We start from the raw sequence: 27,800 nt of genomic DNA, 5'->3' as shown, positions 1-27,800 counted from the left end.
GTCACATATGAAAAAAAAAAATATATATATATATTTTAAAATGTAATTATTATTCCACAATATTGCTATTTTTACTGCATGTTTGATTAAATGCATCCTTGGTGAGAATAAGAGAGACTTCTTTCAAAAACAAAACCCTACCAACCTCGAACAGTAGTGCATATACACACAGACATAAATGAAGGCATTTCACAGAACAGTAATATGGAATGGAGATCCTGGAATGTGTTCATCTCCCCACTTCACTGCTAATGTGTATTTTCCTCTTTCTTTCACAGCATAGTTGATCCTATACTGATGTCCGCCCATGTGAATGATTGACACCCGCTCGCAGGGGACGGTGGGGCCATGCATGCCAACAAAAAGAAGGTTTCGTCCTACAACACAAAAGCAGCTACACTGAGTTCTGAGAAAGACATTTCTCTGGAGACATTACTTAGTGAAATGAGTTACTTAACATTCTTGCTAATGTCAAGCTGCACTCACCAGCTTTACTGCAGTCCACATAAAAAGTATTTTTGCGTCCTAGAAAGCCCTTACTCAGGCCTGGGCCATGGCAGATGACTTTACTAGCGTCAGACAGGAAAACTGGCTCAGCACCGCTGTCAGATGTTGTGTTTATCACTATGTCTAACAGAGAGGGTTCCTCATAGCTGTTACACATCTGATTATGATCTATGGCTGGAATAGAACAAAGTACCATCAGACTTACACACTCAAATATCTCCAATGCAAAATAGAAATGGTCTCCAAAACATTGCTAATTCATACCAGAGTAATTTTGTCCTTGTGTGAGGCTCTTATCTGTGCCGGCACTGACAGACACATAGAAAGGGCTTTGAGAAACATGTTCCTTATCGAACATGACTGAAACCTCATAGTCACCTGCAAGAGAACATTCTGTAAATATGTCTCTTCATCAGAAAATCAATCAATCAATATGCTGATGTTGAATGTACATTTATATTTATATGAAGTGTAAAGCAGGAGCAATTCTGATTGGCTGTCAATATTTTTATTGATAATTTTAACAATATTGTTCCTCTGTGTTGTAATTGTTATAGCTGTGATGTGGACATCCCTATTCTCATATAATTAAAAAAAAAAAAAAAATGTATAGTTAGCATTATTGTTGTCATAGTTATTGTCTTGGGTTTGAATGGGTCAAGTCTTAATATATTGAATAAAATACTAACTAACCTTTTGGAAATAATATTAAGTAATGGAAATATTACACTGAAAAAAAAACAATTTTCCCTCCGAAATTGCTAGTAAATTTCACAAAAAACAAAAAAGCCAAGTAGCACAATTAAGTAAAAGTTTCAAGAAATCCTGAAATCCTAGTATTTTCTTGTAAAACATGCTCCAATAAGCTTTTTGTATACATTTTTAATTGTAGATATGTTTTTAGTATCATAGTATCACACATTTAATTTAACTAATTCTAAATCATTTCAGATCTCTAATGACATTCTCCAGAAAGTCACATTTTTGGCAGGAAAGCAATAGCACAGCAGTGGATTTGACGAATTCTGTTATGTTTTGTGGTATTAACTGGTTCGTCTTACTTTAATTTTATTGAACAGGATATAAAGTTTTACAGATATTGGTATTATATCAAAACTTCAAATATGGTCAAAAAATTATCACAATTTACAAGTTCACACCCTCATATAAGCTATCTTCAGTCATTCAACTAGACGTCCTGTTCATTTTCCATTGTGTAACTAATAAAAAGCCATACATAAAGTTTAAGATTCATAAAACACAAACATTTTTTAAACATTACATATACTGCATTACGGTAATTACCCACCAGGGTCTTGAGCAGTGTAGGACACAATGCAAGAACCATCCAGCTGATCGTCAAAGTGGAGCTCAATCTTTCCAGGACCCTCTACTGAGACAGACAGAGTTCCCGCTCCCGCCTCACGGGACCAAATATTAAAGTCAGCTGCAAAATGAAATCAATACATACTTTTGAAATGACTCACAATTGACTTAGCCAGCTTTCACAGAGTTTATAACAGAACATCTCACATTAACAAAAACCAGAGAGAGAAAAATATTAGTATTAAATAATAATATTAAATATTATACCTGGAACACTTGCTAGAGCTTTTTGAAGGCCTTGCCCCCACACCCGGACCTTTTCACATCCTCCCTGTCCAAGTGGGCCGACGGTGTACTGCAGTGGCCAACCAGGGATTGTCTGATCTTGGTTATTTACAGTCACATTATAAACTCCCTTCTCTTTAGCTAGAAAGCTCACTGCATAGGTGTCACTGCCTGTAGCAACAATAACAGCCTCTCCTGGACGTCCTGAGGGCTCATGCACATAAGCAGACAGAGTCTGAGCATCAGTACCTGTAAAGAAAGGGAATGTATTTTTGTTAGCGGCACTGCAAAGTCCTGGAGAAATCAGATGTAGTGCTTGGATTAGTGTGATGGGCTATTCATCTAACCTGGGATTTTGAAGGCTAAGCTGCATTCACTCCCAATGCTGGCAATAGGAGCTGCTTTCTGGTTGTATGTGATGTTCTCTCTCATAAGCCCATGGTCTGTCACCACAGCTGTAAAAGGACTCCCTGGTAAAGAGGAATATAATATTTATTCATTTATTATACTTTACTCCAACTAATTTAGAAAAAGTAAAATTAGAAGCCTAATGTCCCCTAAAATTTGTCATCCAAGTGGATTTTAAGAGCAGTTTCACAAAAAAAAGTATTAAATTTAAAATAAATAAACTATATAAAAAATGTTTTAATATAAATTTACCCACAATATACAATATTTACAAATTCTTTATACACTACCTTTCAAAACTTTGGAGTCAGTAAAAGTTTATATTTTTTTAAAGACATTTGTTTAATCAAAAATAGTAAAAAAAAAAAAAAATAAAAAAAAAAAAAATTCTGTTTTAATATATTTTAGGATGCAATTTATTCCTGTGTTGGCAAAGTTGAATTCTCAGGAGCCATTACTCCAACATAATATTATGCTGATTTAAGAACATTGCTTATTATCAATGCTAAAAAGAGTTGTGTGGCTTAATTTTATATATAGATCAATTTAATGTGACCTTGTTAAATAAAAAAAAAATACATAAAAGTACATATGGCTGCATAAGGCAGCTCTATTAACCTGGAATGTGTTCATCTGAGAATTTAATGGAGATTTTGTAATTCCCAGCCTTGATTGGGCAGTACAATATATTGCAGGTTCCGTGCTCCAGCTCCTCAGTGTGAACGTCTACTTTACTGGGACCCTCAATTACAACTGTTAGCCCACCATATCCTGCAGGTTGCAAGTTTAGGGAAAAAAGGAAATCGTTTTAGACTGCATATAAAATTTGCAGCATCATAACACACAATCCATACCATAATATAAGCCACAAGTCAATTAATTTGATTAGACCACAACATACCTGCATCCCAAGTGTCAACCACAAATTCGGATGTGCAGAAGGTGCGCCCTGTATGTAAGCCGGGGCCAAATGCCTTCACCTTGCTGGTATCTCCTATCTCCGCCTGACTGATGGAAAGAGATATGGGACTGTTGCTCACATGCTCACCGTCCTTCATGATGCTGACCAGATGCTCACCAGCCTCTCTGGGGATGAATGATACACCTGCATAACGAACAAAGCACACCTCTGATGAAGTTTGACAGTGGCACTAAGGATGTGGGTATCCTTGAGGTGATCAAATGCTAAAACATATTTGTTGAGGCTTATTAATGCTTGTCTCTTCATTTCTACCAACTGCAGCTGTGTGTACATTAATAGATGGCTCACCGAGATGGCTGTCAGGTTGTGTTTTCAGCAAACAGGGTACATTATTGCCTGTGGGTGACATGATGCTGGCAGAGATCTGGTTTATATCTTCTTCAGTGATGTCCAGGGTAAAGTCAACCGCACTGCCCAGTTTTACCTGTGACCTTCTCACATTTCCATCTGTATTGGGATATAAAAACCATGCATCTAGTAATTTAAGCTTTGATCAATGACATTATGAATACTGGTTTGAGGTTTGGTGGGGTTTCCATACCAGCAATTCTGGACTTGAAGGGACTACCTCGGATAGGCACGTCATCATTTTGAATCTGGATCTCATAATCTCCAGGCTCAGTTGGGAAGTAGCTCACAGTACAAGTGCCATCTTCATTGTCCAAGCAGCGCACATCTGCTTCAGATGGACCCTCAATTGTGATGTCCAGTTCACCTAAACAAATAAGATATAAAAATAACTAAGATCCATGCAACAGTTAGGTATCATAAGTAAAAAAAAAAACGAATTTTCTCCTTAGGGAAACTGAGTTTTAATGATAGCTTGGTTCACCTCTTAACTGCCTGACTTGGTTCATGGCTTACAACACTTCAAAAACCCCTCTGAAAAATATTATGGAAAAATACATCTGGAAGATAGTGGGCAAACACTAATGCACTCTATTATAATGGAAGTGAATGATATTTCATTATGCTTTGATAGCAGCAATGTTATTATGTTTGCTCATTAAGATGATCCATTTCAGCACACTTTCCACTTAACTTTGTTAGGTTTTTGGTTCTATTGACACAGTTGAGTGAAAAGTCAACTAATATTGGATGTACAAACAATATACAGTACAACTGCACAAAAATGTGCAGTCGGTTATTGTGGAATCACAAAACAAATGCTCACTCGAGGCTGAATCTTCCTGACAGATGGTGAGTGTTGCCATCTCATTTGCAATTCCATACACAAGGCCACGTCCATAGGCCATAGTGCTGCGATTAGCAAGACTATTTGCATAATACTGCAGTGGAAGTTCTGCAGAAAGGAGAAAGAATTGTATTTAAACTGTTCTGATGGAATAAATATCACAAATGTTGATTGTAGGATGAATTAAGTCAAAATTAAGAAGAGCAAATACATTCGATAAACTTGTAATGCTGGTATTTAGTGACATCTATGCCAAATATATGAAGGCCCCTTGGTTGAGAACCACTATGACTTAAAATGATTAAAAATGACAAAACAAGCATTAAAATAAGGCAAAATAACAAAAAAATCTATTCATCCAATTTTAACTCACCTCCTAAACAAACAAAATTCATGGTTATATGAGGAAGTGTGAGTGCTTTATCAGATAAAAGTAATGTAAATAAAAAAACATGGGTTTAAAGATAAATAAAATAATAATAATGAATATAATTTTTTTTAGTTATGCAAAGCTCTAAAATATTTTAACCTTATCCATTAAAGCATGGTCAACTGTAAAGCAAACACTAAAATATCTGATTTGGTTTGTTGAAGAACTAAAGAAGAGGGACAAGTCAATATTTTCCATACTGTCTAACCTGGTAGATCATTTCTGGATGATTTAATAAGTAGCTGGTGAAGACCCTCTTCTGAAGGATCAAACTTTAGAATGATGGTACCATCTTTGTTATCAATCACGTCGGGCTGTGCTGTCTTTCCAGACGGCGTTATCACCTCACCTGTGAATACCATTAAAATAATGATGTGATGCTGCGATTATTAAAATGAACAGGTGAATCTGGGTAACAGCTCACCTGTAATTTCACCTTCACTTAAGTCTGATGGCAGGACTATATCACATGATAGAAACCCTGCTTGATTAATGGCACCAAGAGGATTTACATTTCTGCCCTCAACCTGATGAGAAATAATGAAGATGTTAAAGACATTCAGGGTATGAAATGTCTCAAGGACTCAAGACATTATTAAATTGATTGAAATTAACCTTGAAGAAACTTCACACATTCATACCTTGTTTTGAAAACCTTGAGGTTTGCATGAAGATGACGGCTGGTGACTATAATTCATGTCACAATTAATTAAGGGATAGACAAAGCACAAATTAGTGAATAATGAAATTGAGATAGAATGATTAATGTATATGGTTTAGATAGAAATTGGACTGTAATGGCCATCTTACCTTTGAAAAACCTCCTCACTGGGATTTCTGCCAGCTGAGGAGTGAGAGGGTGTGTGTTTTGCAGCACTGATCTTGTTCTCATTATTTATCACTTCAAGATTTGTACTGCCTGCAAAATCAATACCACAACAAACAAGGTTTCTGTGTCAATATCTGATGACTTCCATACAGATTGATTCAGATCATATAATCAGGGGCTCACCATCGGCTTTCATAAGGTTAATCTCCGGGGCCTCACTAGTGTTGCAGCAAGTTGTGAAAGTCTGAGGAATTTGAGCACAGACATCTTCCTTCAATTGTCCACCACAAACCTCAGTTGTATTGGTTACATGTTGATCCTTCATAGCAGAGTGAGGCAGGACATGAAACCTCAGAGGACTGAAAAACAAGAAGTATGAAAGACTTTCAAATTCTTTTAAAGCCGTTTCTGTCCTTGTTAGGTTTTTTTATTGTACTAAATAATAATAATAATTATTATTATTAGTCATCATTATTATTATTTTTTATTGTAGTAAGATTAATAGTTTAATAAACACTACTGAGGTAAAAATCTCATGTTATTTTAATGAAATGTAATACAATTCTGAGTTATTTTAATAAATAATACAAATTCACAACACCAATTAATAATAATAAATAATAGCAATAATAATGTTATGAATATAACAACAATTATTAATATAGTAGTATTTATATAAAAAACAAAAGTTACTAAAAAGTGTTAACTACAAAAATATAGATTTTACTATTATAACTGCTACTATTATTTTTATTTTTAATTATTTCTTTATTATGTGTATAATTGTTTTTAATTATACACATTCTTTCTTACTTGCAATATGCCTCATCATCAGCATATTTGACCATCAAAGAATGAAGACCTTCTATGGTTGGAGAATATTTAACAGAGTAAGTCCCATCTGCGTGTTCTTTAACCTCTGTCAGTTCTGTCTTTCCTGTAGATATGAAGCTTTGACAATTACATAAGATAAAGCAAAAGAAATCTGATTTGTCTTTCAAGAGAAGCTGATCCTCACCGTTGGGGGTGATCATCAGCACACACTCAGGGGGGTTCCCGGATTTACTACAGTTGATTTTGAACGACTGAAGAATTTGAGCACAAATCTTTGGTTCTGCATTGTCAACTGTCAAGTCTTCCAGGAACTCAGGGAGGCTGAGACACAAATAAAACACCAAATGTTTCTAATTGATCTCTAGAAGTGACAAAATGTCTTACAGGTAATTGTACATGACAGTACTGCCTAAATCAGTATTTAGGCAGTATTTTACCTTCTTAAAGTCTCCTCACTGCTGTATTTGTCCATTATGGAATTACAGCCCTCCATATTTGTTGCGCAAGTTCTGTCCTCGTTGTTCATCACATCTGCAAGTTTGATTGAACCTACATGCAAAACCCCCATGTAACTGATTACCCTATCAAACATACTGCCATGCAAATGTCAGCAATATTTCAAACTCACGGTTCTGAGCGTTAGCTTTCACTGTGGTGACCGTCTCTGCTGCCACACTGCAGCCGTTAGCAAATATCTGAGGAGCCTTAGCACAGACACTTCCCTCCTGACTCAAAAGTTCCTCTTTATTAAAGACATCTTTAACACTGCTACCAGAGTGAGAAGGCATTGCCTGAAACCTGAGAAGACTGAAAGATAGCGTGAAATAAGAACCTGTGGATATGGAATGCATGTATTGGGTGGCTACACACTAAAATTACCTTCTAAAGGAATCATCACTGGTATATTTGACCATAATTGAGTGAGATCCTTCAGCAGAAGAGGAGTACGACACCAAGTACGTTCCATCTCCATTGTCTTTTGCATTTAATAGCTTGATTTTTCCTGCAAACGGAAATAATGAGTCAAATTTTGTTGTTTAAAATTACATGAAACACTATATAATACATCCTCTCCATTACATTCTCACCATCAGGTGTAACAACAGCTACAGTCTCTGGCGGCTCTCCAGTGTTACTGCCATTGATTGTGAAGGTATGAGGAGTGTTTATACACACTTGCGCCTCTAAGCCCAATCCAAAAACTGGAGTACCATTCCTTGAGCCTTTACCTCCACAGTGTTTATCATCAGAATTAGGCACAGGCAACACGTGAAAATTGAAAGGACTGTAAATGAACAGTAACATGCATCAAATTTCTCTATAGGACACAACCTAAGCATTTAATCAATATTTTGTGCCCATGAATGCAATGCTCATACCGGCAAAAGGAACCATCTTCAGCATATTTGACCATCAACGAATGAAGCCCTTCCATTGAAGGAGTGTAGTTCACAGTGTATGTCCAATCGCCGTTGCCTTCAACCTCTATTGTCTCAGTCAAACCTAATAACAATGAATAAATGGTGCAACTTTAAACACTTGTTACTGAAATATTGAATTAGTAGTTGCGATCTAATATAATATATGGTACCATCTGGTGTCATTATGGCAACAAACTGTGGAACTTTTCTTGTGCAGGTGCAGTCAACAATAAATGTTTGAGGACGCCAGGCACACATCCCTGATGTCAGACCTGGACCTGATACATCAACTTGAGCAGTGTCATCTATTGGCAACACTTTGAACTTGAATTGTCTGTTAAAAAAATATAACACATACATATACATACATATATATATATATATATATACAAATTTTTTAGAGATGCTACTCAAGTAAAAAAAACAAAAACAAAAACACATTTGACCTGGAATAAATGTATAACCCACAAAATTTAACATTCCCTGCACACAAAAAAACAAAACAAAAACCTCTCACCGATTAAAACTCTCATCATTAGTGAATTTCACCATTAATAAATGACAGCCGTCCATGGTGGGCAAATAGACAACAGTATAACTGCCATCTCCACTGTCTGTCACCTCCAGAAGCTCCATGGAACCTACAGTGAAAACATTCAAAGCTTCTCAAAAATGATTTTCCCAATGATGGCAAGCTTAATCATTTTGCTTTGTGCTCACCGTCAGGTCTCACCACAGCGACAGTCTCTGGTGTTTCTCCATTGCAACTGCAGTCAATAGTAAAACTCTGGGGGGTTCTACCACAGATTCCATCTTTAATACCAGGAACAATAATCTCTGCCATATTCCCACCACCAACTGAGGGAAGCTCTGTATTACGGGCACAATTAGGCAGTGCATGGAACTGGATGGGACTACAATTAAAAGAGTAGAGAATATAGGTGTTCAGATAATTGCCATATAACATTGTTTTGCATTGAAAATATATAGTCTAACCTGCTGCTTCCAGAAGGTCTCTGAGGATCTATGAAGGAATCTCTGTCTTCCATTGATGGAGGTGGACTTGATCTGTAAATCCCATCTCCACTGTATTTGATCTCTGGCATTTCAGTACCTACACCAAATGTGTAGACATGACTTCTTGTGTTGGACACATTTAATCTCAAGAAAAAAAAAAAAATACACAAATACTTACCATGAGTATCAGTATGTGTAGATACACAAATCCCTGACTGCAGAGAGACTCCAGTATTTGAAACATCCTTCACTGATGAAATAAATGGACTTCCTGTTGAATTTAGACAGCATGTGTGTAAAACATCAGTTTCATTTAAGTGTGTGTATGCGCGCGCATATATATATATATATACACACACACATATATACATACACACACATACATACACACTTAAAAAAAATGTTAGCAGCAATGCAATCATCATGGTGAGAAAAAAGTGGGTAACAAATGTCATACAATCAACAAAAATATATATGATATTTAGGATTATTTCAAGACAAAATTCTTAGTCGGCACTGATAGCCATGTGGGCAGTACGCCGACATAGAGCGCAATTGCGCTACATGCATCCTGAGTTTGAATCCTAACTTGAGGACCTTTCCCGATCCCGTCCCCCTCTCTCTCTCTCTCCCACTTTGCTTCCTGTCAGCTCTGATCTGTCCTATCATTATAAAGGCGAAAATGCCAAAAATTAATTTTATAAAGAAAAAAAAAAAAAAAAAAAAAAAAGAGACAAAATTCTGAAATACATTCAGGTGATCAATTTTAATTATTAATTTTTTTAAACTCACCAGTTAAACAAATCTCTCAATAAAAATAGCCTATTTTCATTAAAAACTATTTATATAGCAATTGTTTCTCGTGAATGTAAAGCTGACCTGGAATGTGGCTCTCTCCACAGGTAATTGTGATCTTATAGTCACCAGGCACTGAAGGAGTATACTCCACATTATACATGCCTTCACCGCTGTCTTTACATGTCACCTGACACTCAGACGGACCCTCCACTGTTATGTCCAGATCATCAACTGAAGATCTGCTGAGAAAGAGAAACATTATGGATCAAATGGGGTTGTCAGTCATTTCTGGCTCTGAATGCATATTTGAAATTAACTTCCTCTTACCTGGCGTTTACACGAAACACATTAGGACGTCCAGTGAGGCCCTTTATGAGACCCATACCATTTGCAACAACTTGACGTGTGTCAGTTTCCCAATCACTAACCACAACGCCTGAAACAACAGAACGGATGAGAAGACAAAAATCAAGAAAACAATTATAAATCCGGACTCAAACCAATAGCAATGGGACAAACCTATAGGGCTCTTTTCACCTTGTCTTCTCACTTTTACATGGCTTTTGTAGACCTTTGGATTCACCATAACGTTACGAAAGGGCACCTCCTTTCCTCCATATTTCAGAAGCAGCGTATATACGCCTCCAATTAGAGGCACAAAAACAGCTGTGTAGGTGCCATCATCATTCTCCTTCACTTCGGTTTGGACAATGACTCCTGAGTCGGAGATAGCCTGCACAGATGGAGCTCCAGATCCTGCTATTGCACAGTCTATATTTACAATGCAAGGTTCACCAACTTTCCCCTGCAGCAGATCAAGGTCTGTTACCAAAGCCTTAGAGGGATCAATCGGCTTCTGTATAACAGCATGGAATGGAGAGCCAGTTATGTGCGAGTTGTCAAAAAGGACATTTATTTTGTACATCCCATGCTCTTTGGGAAGGTAAAACACTGTGCAAGTGCCATCTTGATTGTCCAGACATTGTAGTGTAACTTCACAGGGTCCATCCACTCTTATGGCAAGCCTTCCACTGCCTGCTCTGCTTGTGTCAATGATAAACTCAGCCTGTTCTTCAAGAAAACCTTCTTTTAGGCCTGGACCATGCACCTTTACCTGAAGAAACAACAACATCTGATACTACACTGTTCAAGTGAATGCACAAAATGTGTAAGACTCAATACCTTTGTGGCATCGGCTTGGATGTTTGATGGGCTAACTATGTTCATAACAAGTTCTCCATGGCCACCAGACCAAACGTTCTCTGGAAAGTCTTCATCAAGGTCCATCTCATCATCTACACACAATCATATGAATTAAAATAAAAAATATCAGAGACATGAATATCACTATATTTACAATTAAGAGGTGATATTACTTTTTAATAATTTAATAGTTTTTTATTATTATTTAAATTTTTATTAAATAATACTATTAATAAATAACTGAAAAAGTCTGGAATAACATAATGATGAGTAAGTGATGATAACATTTAAATTTTTACAAAAAACTGTTCCTTTAAACTCACCAGAGAAATGCATTTCCGATCCATCTGGTTTAAACCAGACTGGGCTACATGGTGTAATCTTAACCCTGCGAGGGGTCACCTGAAACAGCAATGACAAAGAGATCATACGAAATCTTACAGCGCAGCAATCACAAGCTTCCAAAGAACTGAAGATTACAGCTATATATCAGTGCTCATTGGCTCATTTTTTAATACATGTTTTTTCACATGTGATTTCAATAAGCATAGTTTCATTCCCTCTTGACAGAGGGAATGCCAGCACAAATAGAGTAATAAACATCCTATTACATTCCTGTGAGCTCTGGCTGCAGCATTAAGCAGCAGTACATAATCACCAGACAGGTTTAAAGCCACTGCGAGATTAAATGGAATTTCAATAAGGCAACAGATGCTGGAACATTAATGCAACATGATGCAAACCAAATTGGGGAAAATTAGTTTTCTTTAACTTCATTAGACCATGTAAATGAAATGCATCAGAATGATCTTTAGTTGTTGTACATCACATTCTCACAGCTTCACATTATACGATCATGTTTACCACTATTTTTCAAGATCAATATATGCACTCACAATGAAAGGACTGCCGGGAACCATGACTCCTCCCCAAGCCACAGCAATGGTGTGTTTGGAGATAGATGAAGGGATGTAGGAGCAGACAATGACACCAGATTGTTCAGAAGCAACAATAACATCTACAAACTCTCCATCTGCTCTCTGTGAAGAAGTCAAATCACTCTGTAATTTAAAATTGCTTTTAATTTAAATGTGAAGAAAATTCATAAATATTTTACTGTATTTACTACCTGAGCATAAACTTTAAGTTCTCCTTCACCAGCTCGCCTGGTATCTACAGTGAATTCGGTTCGAAGGTTCACTATGCAGCCAGTTTGGGAAACACCTGGTCCCTCTACTTTCACCTGAAAGCCAACATGCATAAGTAATGATATAATTTCACATCTAATGAAAACATCTCATTCATATAAAATGTATCTCTCTGAGAAGAGCAAGGGCTCTCACACTAGACACATGTCTTCAGAAGAGATTAAACAGATAGTTCACCCAAAAATTAAAATTCTGTCATCATTTACTCACCCTCATGTCGTTCCAAATCCGTGAGACCTTTGGAACTCAAATTAAGATATTTTTGATGAAATCCTAGAGCTTTCCTGCATAGACAGCAACACAACTGACACATTCAAGGCCAAGTAAGGCAGTAAGGACATTGTTAAAATAGTCCATGTGACATCAGTGGTTCAACCGTAATTTTATGAAGCTACGAGAATACTTTTTGTGCGCAATGATGTTTTTACAATGACCTTGCTACTTTTGAAAGTGGTAGCTGCGTTGTTGTCTATGCAGGGTCAGAGACAGCTCTCGGATTTCATCAAAAATATCTTAATTTGTTTTCCAAAGATGAACGGAGGTCTTATGGGTTTGGAAAGACTTGAGGGTGAGTAGGTAATGACATAATTTTCATTTTTGGGTGAACTATCCCTTTAATAGAGGAGGATATAGGAGTTTACCTTGTCAGGGCGGAAGTCTTTTCTCTTTGGTCTGATGGAGGTCATGAAGGGACTGTCCTGAATTTCTTCATCATCACACATTACGTGTACAGCATACTCACCGGCCTCAGTTGGCCAGAACCGCACGAGGCAGGAGCCATCATTACGGTCATCACACTCAATCTTTGCCTGAGATGGACCTTCAATGGCAAAACCTTGGAAAGATAATTGGTAAAAGTTAAAGTATAAATTAACTCTACCATTTTGTTACATTAACTACATAAACATCCACTCACCCAGCATGCCAGAATCTGCACCAACAGATTCCACTAAGAAATCAGATGACAAACCCACAGTCCCTCCCTCAAGTCCTGGTCCCCATGCCCGGATCTTCTGTGGCCCATCTTGTGAACCAACATTGACTTTAAATGGGCTGTAACAGAAAAATAAGCAGCTTAATCTTCACATTAAAAATAAATGTTAATGTTTATCAGCTATTATCGTGTTGAATGAGAGCTAACCTCTTGGCAATGTGCTGACCAACCCAAGTGATGTCCACTGTATGAGCTCCTGTAACAGTGGGTGTATATTCAAAGGTATATACACCCTCATGTGTGTCCTTCTGTGTAACAGCCCCTTCCTTACCACCTGAAAAAAGGATAACATTTTAGTTCGACCTAAGGAGGAATAAATAATTGTGTACATCTTAATACAGATTATGGAGAGATCATGGGCTATTACTTACTGGGGTCTCTAATATTGACCTCCAGATTTCCAGGCCCAGCTTTGTGGGTGTCCACCTTAAACTGGGCCAGCTGACCTACTCTCATGCCTTTGGACTGCAGTCCCCGTCCTGTGGCACGACAGGCTTTCGGTTTAGGCACTGAAAATAGAAAATTAGATTTTAAACTGCACGAGAGAGTGATACAAAAAAATAAATAAAATTATACTCAAGATTCTCAAGGTTGTACATATTATGAAAACAACTGGATTTGGGTAACTGACAAATACCATGTCATAACAGCATCAAGGTGTTCACTGTAGGAATGAGGTCGCAGGTGCTGCTGATATTGAGACCAACAACAGCACAACTGCAGGTGTGATCTTGCTTTTATACAACAGTTCAGTTAACAAGTAGTTAATTTTGACTAACTTACATTTTAGACACAGTATTACTGGATACTTCCTAATTTTTTGTGCATCGGTTTTGAACACTATAGGTCTGAACAAAAATTAGTGCCATTTTGTTGTTGAATGAATCAGGGTTTTATATTGAACCCATTAAATTAATAATTTAATGATTCACTCATAACAACAAAGTCAGTTTTATCACCTACTGGGAAATTAACAGTGCTGGGGAGTAACTAGTTAGATGTAATGGTATTATGTAATTTAATTACAAAATAAATGTACCTGTAATCTGTAATAAACTGTTATACATTTACTGAGAAAAATGTGTTATTAAATTAGTTATGAAAATGTTACAAAGGGATACATTTGAATATTTTCTGTAAAAAGCTAGGATGTGTTGAATAATGTCAATTTGTTAATTTGCCTGTTTTTGATGTGCACGATGCCTCCTGCCATTTAAAGACCAGTATTTTTTAGTAAAGTGATGCTATTCTGATGCTTTTGATTGAACCATGTCTGCTAATTACATCAATCCACATTGCCGCTGAAATCTTTTGGCTACAAACTGTCTGAGAGTTGCCACCATGGTGAGTGATAAAAATGTGTTCCAGTGTTTAAAAAAATGCATTCCAGCGCTGTGCTTTAAGATTAAATTTGTATAATCTTAATTAAGGTGATGAAGGATTTTGAAAGTCTGACAGTAATCAGTGTTGAGTACTACTGTAGGTTAACTCTGCATGCATAAATGTTTGAAAAAGTTAAAAACATTCATTAGAAATTTAGAAAAGTCGTCAAATGTAACGAGTTACATTATTTTAATAAAGTAACTGAAATAGTTACACTACTCATTACATTTTAAATAAAGTAACTTGTAATCTGTAACCTTTTACATTTGCAAAGTAACCTTCTCAACACTGCGTATCAATGTAACCTGCAGAATGTTCTTTCGTCAATAAATGTTTGATTATCATCATGATGCATTTTTCCCTCTTGCCTTTTCATTACTAGTGACAAAATCAAAACACTAAACAGCAGGGGGCTTATAATGTGCGCAACCTTTCTTTGGCTTGAGTGGAGCTCCGGGTTTCAGTCTGGCTTTGGGGAAAAGTGAGAGGTATGTCATCACTGACTGCTCATCCACAGCTGGATCAAGAATCTCCTCTGGAGCTATGAGCTTGATAAGTTCATTATAAAAAAAAAAGATTTACAAATTGATATGAGCAAATCAAATCACTGAGAATGTTATCAAAATGCAAGTAAAATAACTAGCCAGTCTATTCTGGTTGAACTCACCTGTGGAATTCCAAGCCAATCATCTGCTTGCTGCATGGCTTCTTTAGTGTTACTCACCCGATGCACTGTGTCCCAGCTCTCCCAGTCAGGACACAAGCCTGCACAAACCAGAACAATCATTTCGTAAGACAAAAAGCCTCTGCCAAAAGGCATTTTTTCTTTCAATACATACAAAAAGAAAGAAATCACATGATCACTGTAAGTTTAAAAAGCACTATATAAGAAACTTTGCTTACCTGGTGCCAGTCCATCCACTAATGCACCAAGGGCCTTGCCATCCTGCCAGTCCTGGCTGAAGTTAGTGATGGGGAGCTCAGGGACTTTGTTTTGGATCCATCCCAGAAGCCTCATCTCTGGAGTCAGTTTGGAGACAGAAGTGTTTGCCTCATCCTCCCACACCGGGGTGGAGATGGAGTAATGCTGTATCAGGGTCCACACTAAACCCAGGATCAGCTTCAAGTTCCCGTCCACTATGGCCTTACTGTCTGTATGGAGATGGTAAAGGTGTGTCTATTTGTTTTTTTCAAATTAGAGACCTTTACTTGGCGACATAAATTTACATTTTTTTAATTCCCCCAATGCTTTTTGTCGTTTAGCCATTACAGCCAAACAAGAGAGTTCAGCTGGGAACATTGTTGTGGTTCAGGAAACAGCTAATCGACTGAAGTGCCGTCCCCAATTTGACACAAGGACACTTTGACCCAAAGACTACCCTGCCTAATTAGGGAAGGGGCCACAGGAATTTATATGAAAAACATGTGGGACCAGCAATTCAGTTCATTATCTGTGAAGACTGAGTTCAACACCTGACAATGTCTTCTGAAGAAATGCTAAGCTTTTTCTATCTCTTATTTACATGTATATTTTACTTCAGCTTAATTTTAAATGAACAAAAACACTTTTAATAGTTATAGTTAACAATAACAACCCTGCCAATCACCTCATAATTGTAAATGGAAATTAAACAATGTAAAGTGAATGATTCAAGCAAAATTACCAGTACCAAATTGAAACCTGATGTTCACCTATATGGCGTAATAGCCTCAGTTGCTGTAAACCAGAAACATTGTTAACAGCATACAGACAATTATACTTGCTATTTTGTCTAATTAGTATAATTAAAGGTGAATTATGGCTTGTTCATTCGAATTACATGCTTTTAATTTAAGGGGAGTATGAGCATGGATTCATTTTAAAGTTAGCCCTGTTTATTCGTGCAGTAGGAGCTTTGACATACTTAATATTTGTACTAAATTTACAAAAAAAAATCATGGCACAGTCTCTGTGATGTTACTGCTTACAATTTTTTTTTTTTTTTAATTAGATTTTGTAAACTTTGAAAACATTTATGACTTTCGCTATTTTCTTCAACTCCTCTATTATTCTCTTGATTTATTTGGTCCGGATCTGTACATATTTTTGACCACCTGACTTTAAAACGGCAGACTGCTTTCATTGTGAACTTCAAAAACATTCAGAAACTAGATCTTTAAAATGTTGTACATATGGGTTTACAACGACTTGAAAACTACTGATAGATTGTTGTGAACACCTTCTTTTGAATGAGTTCAGGCATGCTGTTACTCACCTATCGACACCAACTTAACTTTTTCATGATCCAAAAACTCCAGAGCCACCGAAACATTGTCTAGCTTGAGCTGTCTGAAGGTGGGTCGCGTGTGGTACTTTCTAAACATCCTCTTATGGCTCAGGACCTCCAGCAGCGAGATAAGGATGAGTCCATCACTCAGATCGAACTTAAGATCGCTGATCTGCAGCTCCACAGACTTCAGGTGTTCGTTGCACCAGCGCGTGAAGGTGTTCTTCTGTATCTTTTTCCACGGTGCATCATCTGCCAGGTTGATTGCAGCTGCAGTAACACTATCTTTAAAGTCACCCATCGTTCCCTCTGATTAGTGTGGAGTCCAAAACCTTTTATAGCAAACTGAGAACTGCAATCTGAGAGCCGTGAAGCATGAAGCTTTCATGTAGCTTCGCTGGTGGTGGGAGTGCCCTACACCCCCCAATTTTGGCCCATAATTATGATCATACAGCGCCTTTGAGAGCTGTTTTTACTCTGACATGAACCGTGTCATCAAGCCGCAACCCCACATCATGCAAAGGAATAATAAAAACAGATTCTAGTTACATCAGTGCTTGAAGAATGTATTTACTAGGAAGACGGGGTCAGAAACAGGATCCTCAGGCCTGGGGAATTCAGCTAATTCCCACTTGCAGCCAGATGAAGGTCTGACATCACTGTTGCTGATAACCTTATCGCTGGTGACGTTACTCTTCATTTACTCCAGAATAAACTGAGCGTATTATTGCCAGAGCTCTTTTGATCAGGGCACGTCCTCGTATTTCCCATGTGGTGTCGAGGAGGGATGACTCATTGGGGCGGACTGCATTACACCATGGAAGCATGTGCCTTTGGCTGCAGGTTTATGACAAACTTGGTTATGGGGCCATAGATTTGCAGGGTTGCATTTATGCGCCCAGAATTTGTTTTTGTTTTAATTAGTGTATATTGTAAATCTTAATACAAGGTTATTAGAGAGCTTGGTATCTATTTCCCAAATTGATTTGATTCAGATTCACAAGCTCTAGATTTGATTCATTTCAGTTATACATATCCACTTTGCCTAGATAGTCTTACAGTAAGAAGTTTAAGTATTGCATTAAAAGAACTGCCTGAGTTACTCACTACTGATGACTTGTAATGGTTTTGATTCACTAGAAAGAACGGGTTCTTCAGTCATTTGTGGTAAGAATCAAGACTAACACTAGTCATACTCATAGTGCTGCCAAGTCTGCGGTTTTCATGCAGGGGTTTTTTTTTTTTTTTAAGTCCACGGTTTAAAGCGATCTCTCTATCTTGCCATTTTAAAGGAGGGACCCTCGGGCAGAGGAGAAAAACGCAGAAAAAAAACACTATTGGGCTACTTTTCAATAGCAAATTGGGCTGGTTTTGTTTTGCAGATTTGGCAACCCTGGTCACACTGTATGTTTTTGATTCACTAAAGGAACCAGCTCACTTTTGTCTCAAGAGCCAGACAAACATGTGCTCGCTCTATGTTTTTGATTCACAAAAAGCAAACAAAAAAAAAGTTCATAAAAGTCATTTGTTGTATGAATCAAACTCAAACGAACTAAAAATAAACAACTGCTTGATGCCGCAAATTAAAAGTGAAAATAACATGCGCACGGCGCCTACAGGCCATTTAAAACCGAAGGAAAGTGAGGAAACGAAGGAAAACTCAAACGACCCACCACCATACCGGTACTACCGGTGTTGTCACACGTCGATTAACCGGTGGGAAAATTTCCTCACCGTCACAACCCTACTGTAAAGTTATAAAAATGAAATTCATCCAGTATGCAAAAATAAATGTACACAAATTAGACAGGGACTTAATAGGGCTGAACTTCACTTTTGCTTATTTATTTCAATTATCATATTTGTTAGATCGGGTAGTTTTTACTTTAATCTCTGTACAAGTAATAAACATAAATCATAAACACTCTATTATAGGTCTCTTTCAGACACATTAGCGCTCTAACGTCCTAAGTAAACAGTGCTTATCATCATCATCATCATCATTATTAATGTCAAATCCTTACCACAATAAAGTACAGTGCATAGACTAAATCGCTAATGGCTTCATATAAGGTGCAAAGACACATACACCGTATATGGCAGATTTAGGCATTTAAACCAAAAATCATATGATTGAGTTAAAACTTAATGGATCTCAATGGTCTTGAATATGTTCTTGCAGTGGGCTTTACAATTCTGAAACATTTCTCATGGAAGTGTTCGTTCAGGGAGGTATAAACGTTTGTTTATCTAAGGTTATGTTATATAAGGCAATTCACTAAGTGTTTGTTTGGCAAAGCAACAGTTTTCAATAATTCTGTTATTAGCCAGATACTTCAAAATGCAATGCATACAGAACCTCTAATTAAAAAAAATATGATATTTGGTGCAAATGAGGGAATATTGTGACATGTTATTCTAAGGCTTTCAATACAGGAGTAAGAAGTTGCATTTAAACACTCGTTACTCAAACTAACACCACACAGACTAAAAGGATACAAATGTCAACACGTTTGAGAAACATTTACTAGGTATGCATGTCATGGTGCGTGCTTGTTACTGGTTCATCACGTTGTTCATTTTGAGGTCTTTGAAAGCAAATACCCCGTCACGGCAATGGTTACAACAGCGACGGGCATCCACCTGATCCATTTTCCCTGCAAGAACAAACATACAGATGACATCATATGTAGTACCGCATCACCTATCAGAATATGTTTACAACCAGGGATGCACATGAGCCGAGACGGGGACACAAAAGCCACAAGGACAGGATGCAGAGAAACTAAGGTCAGGACACACAAGACGAGGACAGCAGAAGACGTACAGTGGAGGACAATGAGAGCCGGGATGCCTCAGAGCTAAGCTGGAAAACTACAACCTACAAAATGAAGTTGATTCGTTAGAGACACTTGTTAGTGTGCATCTTATAATAAAAAGCGGACCTGTAGTAGGGAAACAGAAGCATTTGGCGGACGACCGGACAGTAATTGGTAGCTTAAGCTGAGAGAATTGTTTAGTGGTCATGCATAGCCCTGAGGATGATAGATGCTTAAGCAGAGGAATGAGACGGGACAGGAGCACTGTGTACCTTTCTACCACAATGGGCCCAAGCACCAATACAGCAAAGCCAGGACAAGGCCGATGGCTACGGCTAGGATGGGCTGCAATAAAGACAGCTAAAGGAGGGAAGGGAGGGATATTACTGAATGAGTGGCTTGTGTTTATGTGCGCTATTATTGGACTGGTGAATTTAACTGTCATCAAGATAAGGAAATCAAAAGGTGAAGTGTGTAATTGTTTTATAGTTAAAACTGTTCCCATTGATGTACGCAGATTTTTGCTTAAATGTGACATGTCAACTTTTGGCTCAACTTCAGCTGTTTGGAATTGTTTGTAGTTTTTATTATGTTGTTTGATTTTATTAAATATTTTATACAAATATATTAATAATTTAACTAGAATTAAAACATTACAAGAATCTCATAGAATCTAACAAGAATCTTGTTTTTAAGTGACTTGCCTGATTAAATAAAAAAAAAAAAATGACCCTAGCAGTTTGGGGAATGGATGCATTTAAAATAAATTAAATTAAAAAAAAAAATTATATTAAAAACGGTCATAAAAATCTTAAATTAAATATCAAACACTTAGTGATTTTCTTCTTTGTTTTTGTTTTGGTGACATAGGAATATTCCACATGTATTTTATGTTGTCACATGGAATTGTGGGAAAAACCTTGCATGCATCCTGAAGTATATTTTGCTCTGAGATGAACGTAAATGATCACAACACATGCTAATTTTTCTTTTGTCTTTATGTCAATTTTTGTAGAAGTATTTGGGGAAACCTGTTCGGAAACAGTGTGCAATTCAGTTTGGTGTTGTTGTTAGCCACAGAAATGACACACTTCACCTTTATACAAAATGTTTAAACTATAAAAAGTGCATTGTCAAACAAATTATGCTATGTTTTTCAGCGCTGATTTCAAGGACAAAAAACAATGCAATATGCACTCTTTCCTCTTGAACTGTCCCTATTGTCAGTGCCCCTGTTGTTGAACATCAGCATTACATGGACTGAACACTCACATGGTTTTCTTTGTCCTGCAGAAGCCTCAGGCGCTCTTGGCTCTGCTGCAGCTCCAGATTGAAGGAACGTTTCTCCTCCTCTGCATTCTCATACTTCTCCCTGAAGCCTGACAGCTCTGCCTGGATCTCCTCATACTGAGAGCAAGAAAAAAAGAAAAAAGAGAAAGAGTAGGAATCTTTCAGAAGAAGCAATGAGCCTAGTCAATAACACACACACACACACACACACACAGTGTGTGTGTCCAGGGGCCAGGTCTTTTTTTTTTTAGAAGCAGACCTCTTTTGTGATATGCCTGTTAATGAGTTAATGAGCTCTACTTTCTTTCTCAACTAGGATGGGAATAACCTCTTTCTGCAGTTCTTTGATCCTGCTATTGCTTTGCTCCAGCTGGCTGGTGGCTCTCTGGTGTTCCTCCTGCAGGACACTCAGCCGTTTCTCCAGGTCTGCCTGCGTCTTCTCCAGAGTCTTGACTGTGTTGCTCAGGCTTGTGTTCTGTTTCTTGGAGCTGTGGGCAGGATGCAGGTTAAGATTCCAGAGAGATTACATCACACAAGTCTGCAAAAAGAGCTTTTCTCCTATTTAAAGGTGAAGTGTAGGGCTGGGTATTAAAACATATTTCTTCATGCGATTAAATCCTGAAATGGCAAGTTCTTCATTTATTTTGATTTGATTTGGTTCAATTTGATATCAAAGGGGGAAAAAAAGACTTCTCTTAACTAAAGCTGTAAACTATACAGGGAGCCCTGTCAGTTTACTATATGGTAATATTAATCTATGACCTATCACACCACATTAAAGAGCATCAAAACAACATTTAACTTTTTTGGTACAATTGACAAAGATTAAGAGCTGAACTTTGTTTCATATTAATAGTAACAAAGTACAAAGCTTATTGGGATTATTGGATGGGAGGCAGCTTAAACTAAAAGATTGGTTCATTGAAATGAGAATAGATTAAAGGGATAATTCACCCCTAAATTAAAATTCTGGTATTAATTACACACCTTCATGTCGTTCCAAACTCTAAGACCCTTACGCACAAAAAGTATTCTCGTAGCTTCATAAAATTACAGTTGAACCACTGATATCACATGGACTATTTTAACAATGTCCTTACAAACTGTCCAGGGCTTGAATGTGTTAGTTGCATTGCTGTCTATGCAGGGTCAGAAAGCTCTCGAATTTCATCAAAAATATCTTAATTTGTGTCTGAAGATGAACATCGTTTTACCAGTTTGAAATAACAAGAGGGTGAGCAAATAATGACAGAATTTTCATTTTTGAGTCTATCACTTTAAAATAGAGAAAACTATATAGTCAACCCAGCCATAGTGAAGTGGCATTTTTTCCATGTTTAAATAATTTCTCCTATCCCATTTTAATATACAACGATAAGTAAGCCTATACAAATAATTCACCCACAAATGAATAATCTGACATTCCTCACTCATCCTCAACCTGTATGTTATTTTTCTCCATGCAACAACAACAAAAAAATTTCAAAATGTTTTCGAAAAAAAAGAAAGAAAAACATCAAAAGCACCAAAGTCATGGGGTTAAAGACTTTACAAATGCCACTACTTTCGTAGTGTCACACAACACAAAAACCTGAGGGCGAGTAAATAAAGACAGAATTATAATTTCTGGGTCTTTGAACATGTCTAACATGGCAACACTGACACAGCTAATTGCATGTGTTTAGGGTGGGAATCTGTATGAGCAGTCCATTTTAAGTGGCATGGACATGACACACTTCACCTTTAAAGTAACTGTATATGAATGAACTGTATATGCGGTCATTGGACAGACCTGTCCAGCTCTTTCTCCAGATGCTGCTGTTTCTTCAGTAGCTGTTCTTTCTCTGAGCGCAGGGTGCTGCTCTCACTCTGCAGACTGATCTTCTCTTTCTGCTGTTTATCAGCTAGCTGCTCTCTCTCTGACCTCAGAGATGCACACTCCCTCCTCAGGCTCTCACAGTCCTTCTGCAGCCGCTCCAGCTCGCTCGCTGCATCACACACACACACACATACACAAATAAAAAACATACCCAAAGACATGCACACAAACGCACAGATATAGCACATGTGTGCACACACACACACTGACTCACGACGCTACTCTGTTACATAACGGTGGAAGTGATGTGAGAAATGCGAGTCATCTTCTGAATCTCTGTCGGATTACTGCAAACACTGCTGTGACTGTTGTTGGATGAACCTAGGGCTTGATTTGTAACCTCCACAAACACATTATATCATTCATCAGTTTTCTGAGAAGGGAGGACATATTCCCCAAAGAGATTATGAAAGATATAACACAGCCTTAATTTATTTGGGGAAAAAAATACAGAAGTTTTGTCTGATGAGGTTATAGTCATTTAATTATTTATATTAATTTGTTTCATTAAAATCTTAATCATGAAATTGTATTGTATTGAAATCTATTTTTAAAGGGAACAGGTTAATTTTTTGATTTTGTACCCTGATTAAATTAATACTCTCAACATTGTACAATAATGTTTGCATTATTATTATTATTATTATTAGATGCTCAGAAAATTGTGACGTGTTAATGCCAAGTTGATGATGATTATATTAAGTATTTTTAAAAGAGGTATTGTTTTTAATTTGCAATGTATAGTTGTTATTGTTATTATCATCATTATTATTATAAGAGGCTCAGAAAATTTGGTCATGCAAATTTGATAACTCATACTCCTATAGTATTTGTAAGGTATAGTTATAATTATTACTACTACTGCTAATAATAATAATAATACCTACTATGAAGATGATGATTGTTATTAAGTGCATGAAGCGTATTAATTAAGATTATTATTATCATTATCAAATCCAATATTCTTATTAATGTGAAACATATAGATGAATTTGCATTTAGATATACACAGTAAAAGTCATTTAAGGACATCAACATTTCTCAGGCATGTATTTAAAAAAAAGCAGTTTTAAGATGTAGGCTTAAAATGCTATAGGCCAATCATCTGCAATGACTGCAAGGCCTGTGGGATTGTGGGTACCTTGATGTTTGGAAGCTCTGTCTCTCTGCTGGTTCTGCTGCTGGTGACTGGCCTGTACACTATCGAGCTCACGCTCATACTTGTTTGCAGCCAACTGCCACTTCTCCAGCTCGGAAGTAAGCGTTGCTAGGTTCCCTTTCAGTGCGCTGACCTCATGGTCTCGCTCGGCTGCAGTTTTCTCCATAGTGCGGCGCAACACCTGCACTTCCTCCTGAGCCGTGTGGGCTTCCTGTCGCAAGCTGAAGATTGAGCTGTCCTTCTGATCCCTGAGATTCTCCATATCATCCTGCAACTTCTGGAGCTGAGCTGAATGCACATGTAGACACAAAGACCAGTTGGTATAATACATTGTTTAGTAAATATAACTTAAGATATACACATGCTCCTTGACTTACTCTGTAAGACCTTTATCTGTTTTGCCGACTCCTCCGCCTGCTGCTTATTGGCTCTTTTCTCCTCCTCCAACAGACCTGCAAGATACAGAACAGGTCATTAGGGGACCTGTTGAGCATGACTGCCATTCCAAATAAATTTCAAATGTTCACAAGCTTATATAAATATGCATAATAATTAATATTCAAAAACAAACAAATAAATACAAATTTTATAATATTTAATTGTTTTTTAAAACCATGTAATATTTGTTGATTATGTAAAATGTAATATTTATCATTATTTAATACATTTTATAATTATTTAATATAATTATTATAAACAAAGTAATTAATAAAGCATTTTATATTAAAATATATACAGTATAGTCAGGCAAAGGTGAGCACTGATCTACAATCAATTTTTGTCTCATATTTAAATGTATAAAACAAAATTCAATTTCCTACTCAAATGCGAGTCATTTCTGTGCAGTTACGGCAACTGTATATAAGGTTTTTTTTAACCTTGGAACACAAGTTTCAAAATCATTCTGCTGGTACACTTCTAATAAGGTGAATGGCTTCTGTTTCTTTCCTAAGCTCCCCCCTCAAAAAGTCTGTTCTCGGAGTGAGTAAGTTTGCTGATTGGGTATGAAATTCCGCAAAAAGGGTGGATTGCTTTACGGCAGCAATAAATGCACTAATACAGCTATCCACTGTAATTCGACAGTGATGCGTTTACAACAGTGAATTCCACTCTTCAAAGTTGGAAAGATACACACAACTACATAGAGCTGCTTTAAAGTCCCTCTTTTACCTTGGAGTTCAATACACTTGTGTTTGCCCGAGTTGGCCTGTTCATTGGCTTCCTGCAGTTCCTGGTTCAGCCGCTGGATGACCTTCTCAGACTCACTGGCCTCCACAGTGCTCCTGCTCAGCTCATCTGGAGAAATGATTACACATCCACCGCTGATGACTTCTAATGGGAACTATTACATGCATAATTAGACACTATTATGGTGCTCTGCTGTCAGAGAATCACTCTTTCGTCAACCGTTAATGGGTGATCTGCGTCTTTATCTCTGTATCAGCATCAATGAGTTGCATTTCAACTTTGCCGGATTGTTCTGCCCTCTGACGAAGTGCAAACCCGGTCTCCAAAGGTTAATTAAATCAGAATGAATCGCATGGTAATTTCCCTGGAGGTTAGAAAATGAGCCTATTCGATGAATTAATAACTTGACTCAGAATAGATCTATCCTAAAAACATAATGTCATCAGTAGGGTTTAAACTGGGATCTGCAAGAAGGATAGCTGGGGTTTTAATAAAACAGCCATTTGATTAAAAGTGTTAAATGTTCTAATGTTATACAGTGCCATTTCACAATGAATCGGAAAAGTTTTTAGACTGCTATAAAAAAAAAAAACATTAATGAAGATTTTCAGGTGATCCATTGCTCTGCAAAAGTTACAGTACATTTACTGGCTGTAATTTAGATTGCCTAAACTTAGAAACAAACCTGCTCCTCTTCCTCTAAATATGGGTTGGTGAAAACCAGGCCATCTTATCAAATGCTCCAGAAAGATGTGACCTCATATTCCAAACTCAAGGTTGCACACCATAAATGGCCATATCAAGGACATATCATTGCAATCAGAGAGACGTAATTCCTAAAAATTGCACTTCACATGCCTCGCTTGCATGACTAAGCTAAAATACCAAAGCCTGTGCAGGCCAAACACAACTGCCAGAGCAGAGAGGACGGAGGCATTAACGTTTCATGAGGTATTGCGGGGGGGGGTAATGTTTATTGATGCCATTCTGCGTCAAGAACTCTATCTCTCAGCAGGGTACGAGGACACATAGGAACACTGGCCTAATTTATATTTGAGTCTGTTAAGGAGGAAGATAGACATACAGACAGGAAGACAAGGTCAGACAGACAAAATTTCTGTCATGATGAAAGTATTAGCACAGCCTGGAAAAACGTTCCAGCCAAAACCATTCCATTGCAGCTAATGAAAACAAAACTCTGCCATGCATGATTAAATTGGCCATAATAAAATGATTTTTATAAAACTACTTGTTTGGAACAACAGGTTTTATTCATTGCACTGAACTACTGAAGAGCACTGCAAAATATTTTTTATAGCCATATAAAATGCCTATTTCAATTCCTATTCCTATATCTCTGTATTCCTATCTGTCCTTTCTTCCCCATGTTAAAAATAATCAAAATCCATTAGAAAAATAACTTATGCAATATTTTAAAAAAATATACATCACAGGGATTTAATCCAATTCTGCTCAAAAATAACTAGATTTACATAGTCAAACAATCTAGATTTTAGACCCGCAGTACTTTGACATACTGTAAGCAAAATAAAAAAAAGTGCAGTAATGTGATTTTACCTTTGATAAGAGCCACTTTATTAATAGGATCTTTCAGCTTCTGTTCCTCCATTGTTTTCCCCACTGTAACAAAGCAAGGAAGCAATTATATTAACGTTACTGTAAAATATTAACTTTACTAATCAAGCCAATTGCTATATCTAAAAATAACTACTAATGAAATTAATTACAAATTTCCAGGTGATGCCAATTATGACCCAGCTAGTCAATGAGGCGGAAAACAAAAAATAATCACAGTTTTCCTAAATGGCAACAGATTTGTAAAGCAGCAAACACACGTCTTCATCTTTTCCAGTTTTAAACGTCAAAATCGTAGCTCACATTCAAAGCATAACGTCATGCCAGTTATATAACACAGCATAGCATCATTGTATCAATTAAGAAGACCACTCATCACCTTCACTTAAGCCTGAGGAGGACTATAAACAGATGTTGTTACCTGAAGACTCTGTCACTACAGCCGGCGCAGAAACAGAGCTGCAATATTCAAGCTTCTTTAACTATCGATTCGCTCCGGTGATGATGAGAACTGGACGAGTCCATTCTGAAGCGCGGGGGGCACTGACGCATCTAAATATCGTGTCTGAGGATTCACCTGACAAAACCAGACAACAAAACGGTTGGGTGGAAAATAACATGATATAGAAGCGCTGCTGAAGTATATTGTACTCTGAGGGGTCGTTTTCTTTGCTAAAATTACTTGCATGCGTCGTCATATGACGCCCCCCTGGAGGTGGTGTTCTGGAGGTCTCGCTCACATGGGCATACAAGCGTCCTGGGGCATCTAAAAAAGAGGCTGC

The 27,800-nt window shown here is 37.3% G+C and overlaps 2 protein-coding genes across 7 annotated transcripts; both read right to left on the bottom strand.

Moving 5' to 3' along the window:
* Positions 1–5: 5 nt before the first annotated feature.
* flnbb (filamin B b) lies at positions 6–17,443 on the bottom strand. Its single transcript, XM_079401602.1, has 42 exons — positions 17,076–17,443; positions 15,724–15,972; positions 15,488–15,585; positions 15,251–15,368; positions 13,809–13,946; positions 13,585–13,711; positions 13,360–13,496; positions 13,085–13,278; positions 12,365–12,478; positions 12,132–12,275; positions 11,559–11,637; positions 11,215–11,327; positions 10,570–11,146; positions 10,360–10,468; positions 10,114–10,271; positions 9,214–9,331; positions 8,938–9,131; positions 8,735–8,858; positions 8,388–8,551; positions 8,176–8,299; positions 7,885–8,081; positions 7,676–7,799; positions 7,425–7,594; positions 7,234–7,345; positions 6,981–7,117; positions 6,776–6,899; positions 6,146–6,321; positions 5,944–6,052; positions 5,775–5,820; positions 5,558–5,660; positions 5,342–5,482; positions 4,683–4,811; positions 4,050–4,223; positions 3,797–3,955; positions 3,428–3,631; positions 3,145–3,297; positions 2,466–2,588; positions 2,101–2,367; positions 1,817–1,954; positions 772–885; positions 487–675; positions 6–377 (listed from the first exon to the last, which is right to left on the bottom strand). The coding sequence occupies exons 1-42, from the start codon at positions 17,386–17,388 to the stop codon at positions 190–192; spliced, it is 6,669 nt and encodes a 2,222-aa protein (XP_079257728.1). The 5' UTR covers positions 17,389–17,443; the 3' UTR covers positions 6–189.
* Positions 16,812–27,800, bottom strand: LOC306859847 (sarcolemmal membrane-associated protein-like). Of its 6 annotated transcripts, none has more exons than XM_079401196.1 (10): positions 27,440–27,800; positions 27,001–27,063; positions 25,405–25,530; positions 24,612–24,686; positions 24,217–24,522; positions 22,989–23,184; positions 21,525–21,684; positions 21,179–21,313; positions 20,179–20,266; positions 16,812–19,744 (listed from the first exon to the last, which is right to left on the bottom strand). In XM_079401196.1, the coding sequence occupies exons 2-9, from the start codon at positions 27,050–27,052 to the stop codon at positions 20,183–20,185; spliced, it is 1,134 nt and encodes a 377-aa protein (XP_079257322.1). In that variant the 5' UTR covers positions 27,053–27,063; positions 27,440–27,800; the 3' UTR covers positions 16,812–19,744; positions 20,179–20,182. The 6 variants fall into 6 exon arrangements, with proteins under 6 accessions (XP_079257322.1, XP_079257323.1, XP_079257324.1 ...); XM_079401197.1 differs by having other exon boundaries at positions 27,398–27,458; XM_079401198.1 differs by lacking the exon at positions 27,440–27,800 and adding an exon at positions 27,171–27,284.

The sequence above is a fragment of the Barbus barbus genome, assembly GCF_936440315.1.
Source record: "Barbus barbus genome assembly, chromosome: 40".
In the NCBI taxonomy this organism is placed as follows: domain Eukaryota; kingdom Metazoa; phylum Chordata; class Actinopteri; order Cypriniformes; family Cyprinidae; genus Barbus; species Barbus barbus.
Note: the sequence above shows the minus strand (reverse complement) of the source record. Positions and strands in the feature narration are given on the sequence as shown.

Excerpts from the sequence above, each read along its gene's own strand:
- flnbb (XM_079401602.1), bottom strand. The coding sequence starts at position 17,388 with ATGGGTGACTTTAAAGATAGTGTTACTGCAGCTGCAATCAACCTGGCA. Across the intron at positions 9,132-9,213 it reads AGACCTTCTGGAAGCAGCAG|TCCCATCCAGTTCCATGCAC; the intron begins GTTAGACTATAT and ends TTTTAATTGTAG. Across the intron at positions 1,955-2,100 it reads AGCTCTAGCAAGTGTTCCAG|CTGACTTTAATATTTGGTCC; the intron begins GTATAATATTTA and ends TTCATTTTGCAG.
- LOC306859847 (XM_079401196.1), bottom strand. The coding sequence starts at position 27,052 with ATGGAGGAACAGAAGCTGAAAGATCCTATTAATAAAGTGGCTCTTATC. Across the intron at positions 24,523-24,611 it reads ACAGATAAAGGTCTTACAGA|CTCAGCTCCAGAAGTTGCAG; the intron begins GTAAGTCAAGGA and ends ATGTGCATTCAG. Across the intron at positions 20,267-21,178 it reads TGCAGGACAAAGAAAACCAT|CTGTCTTTATTGCAGCCCAT; the intron begins GTGAGTGTTCAG and ends TCCCTCCTTTAG.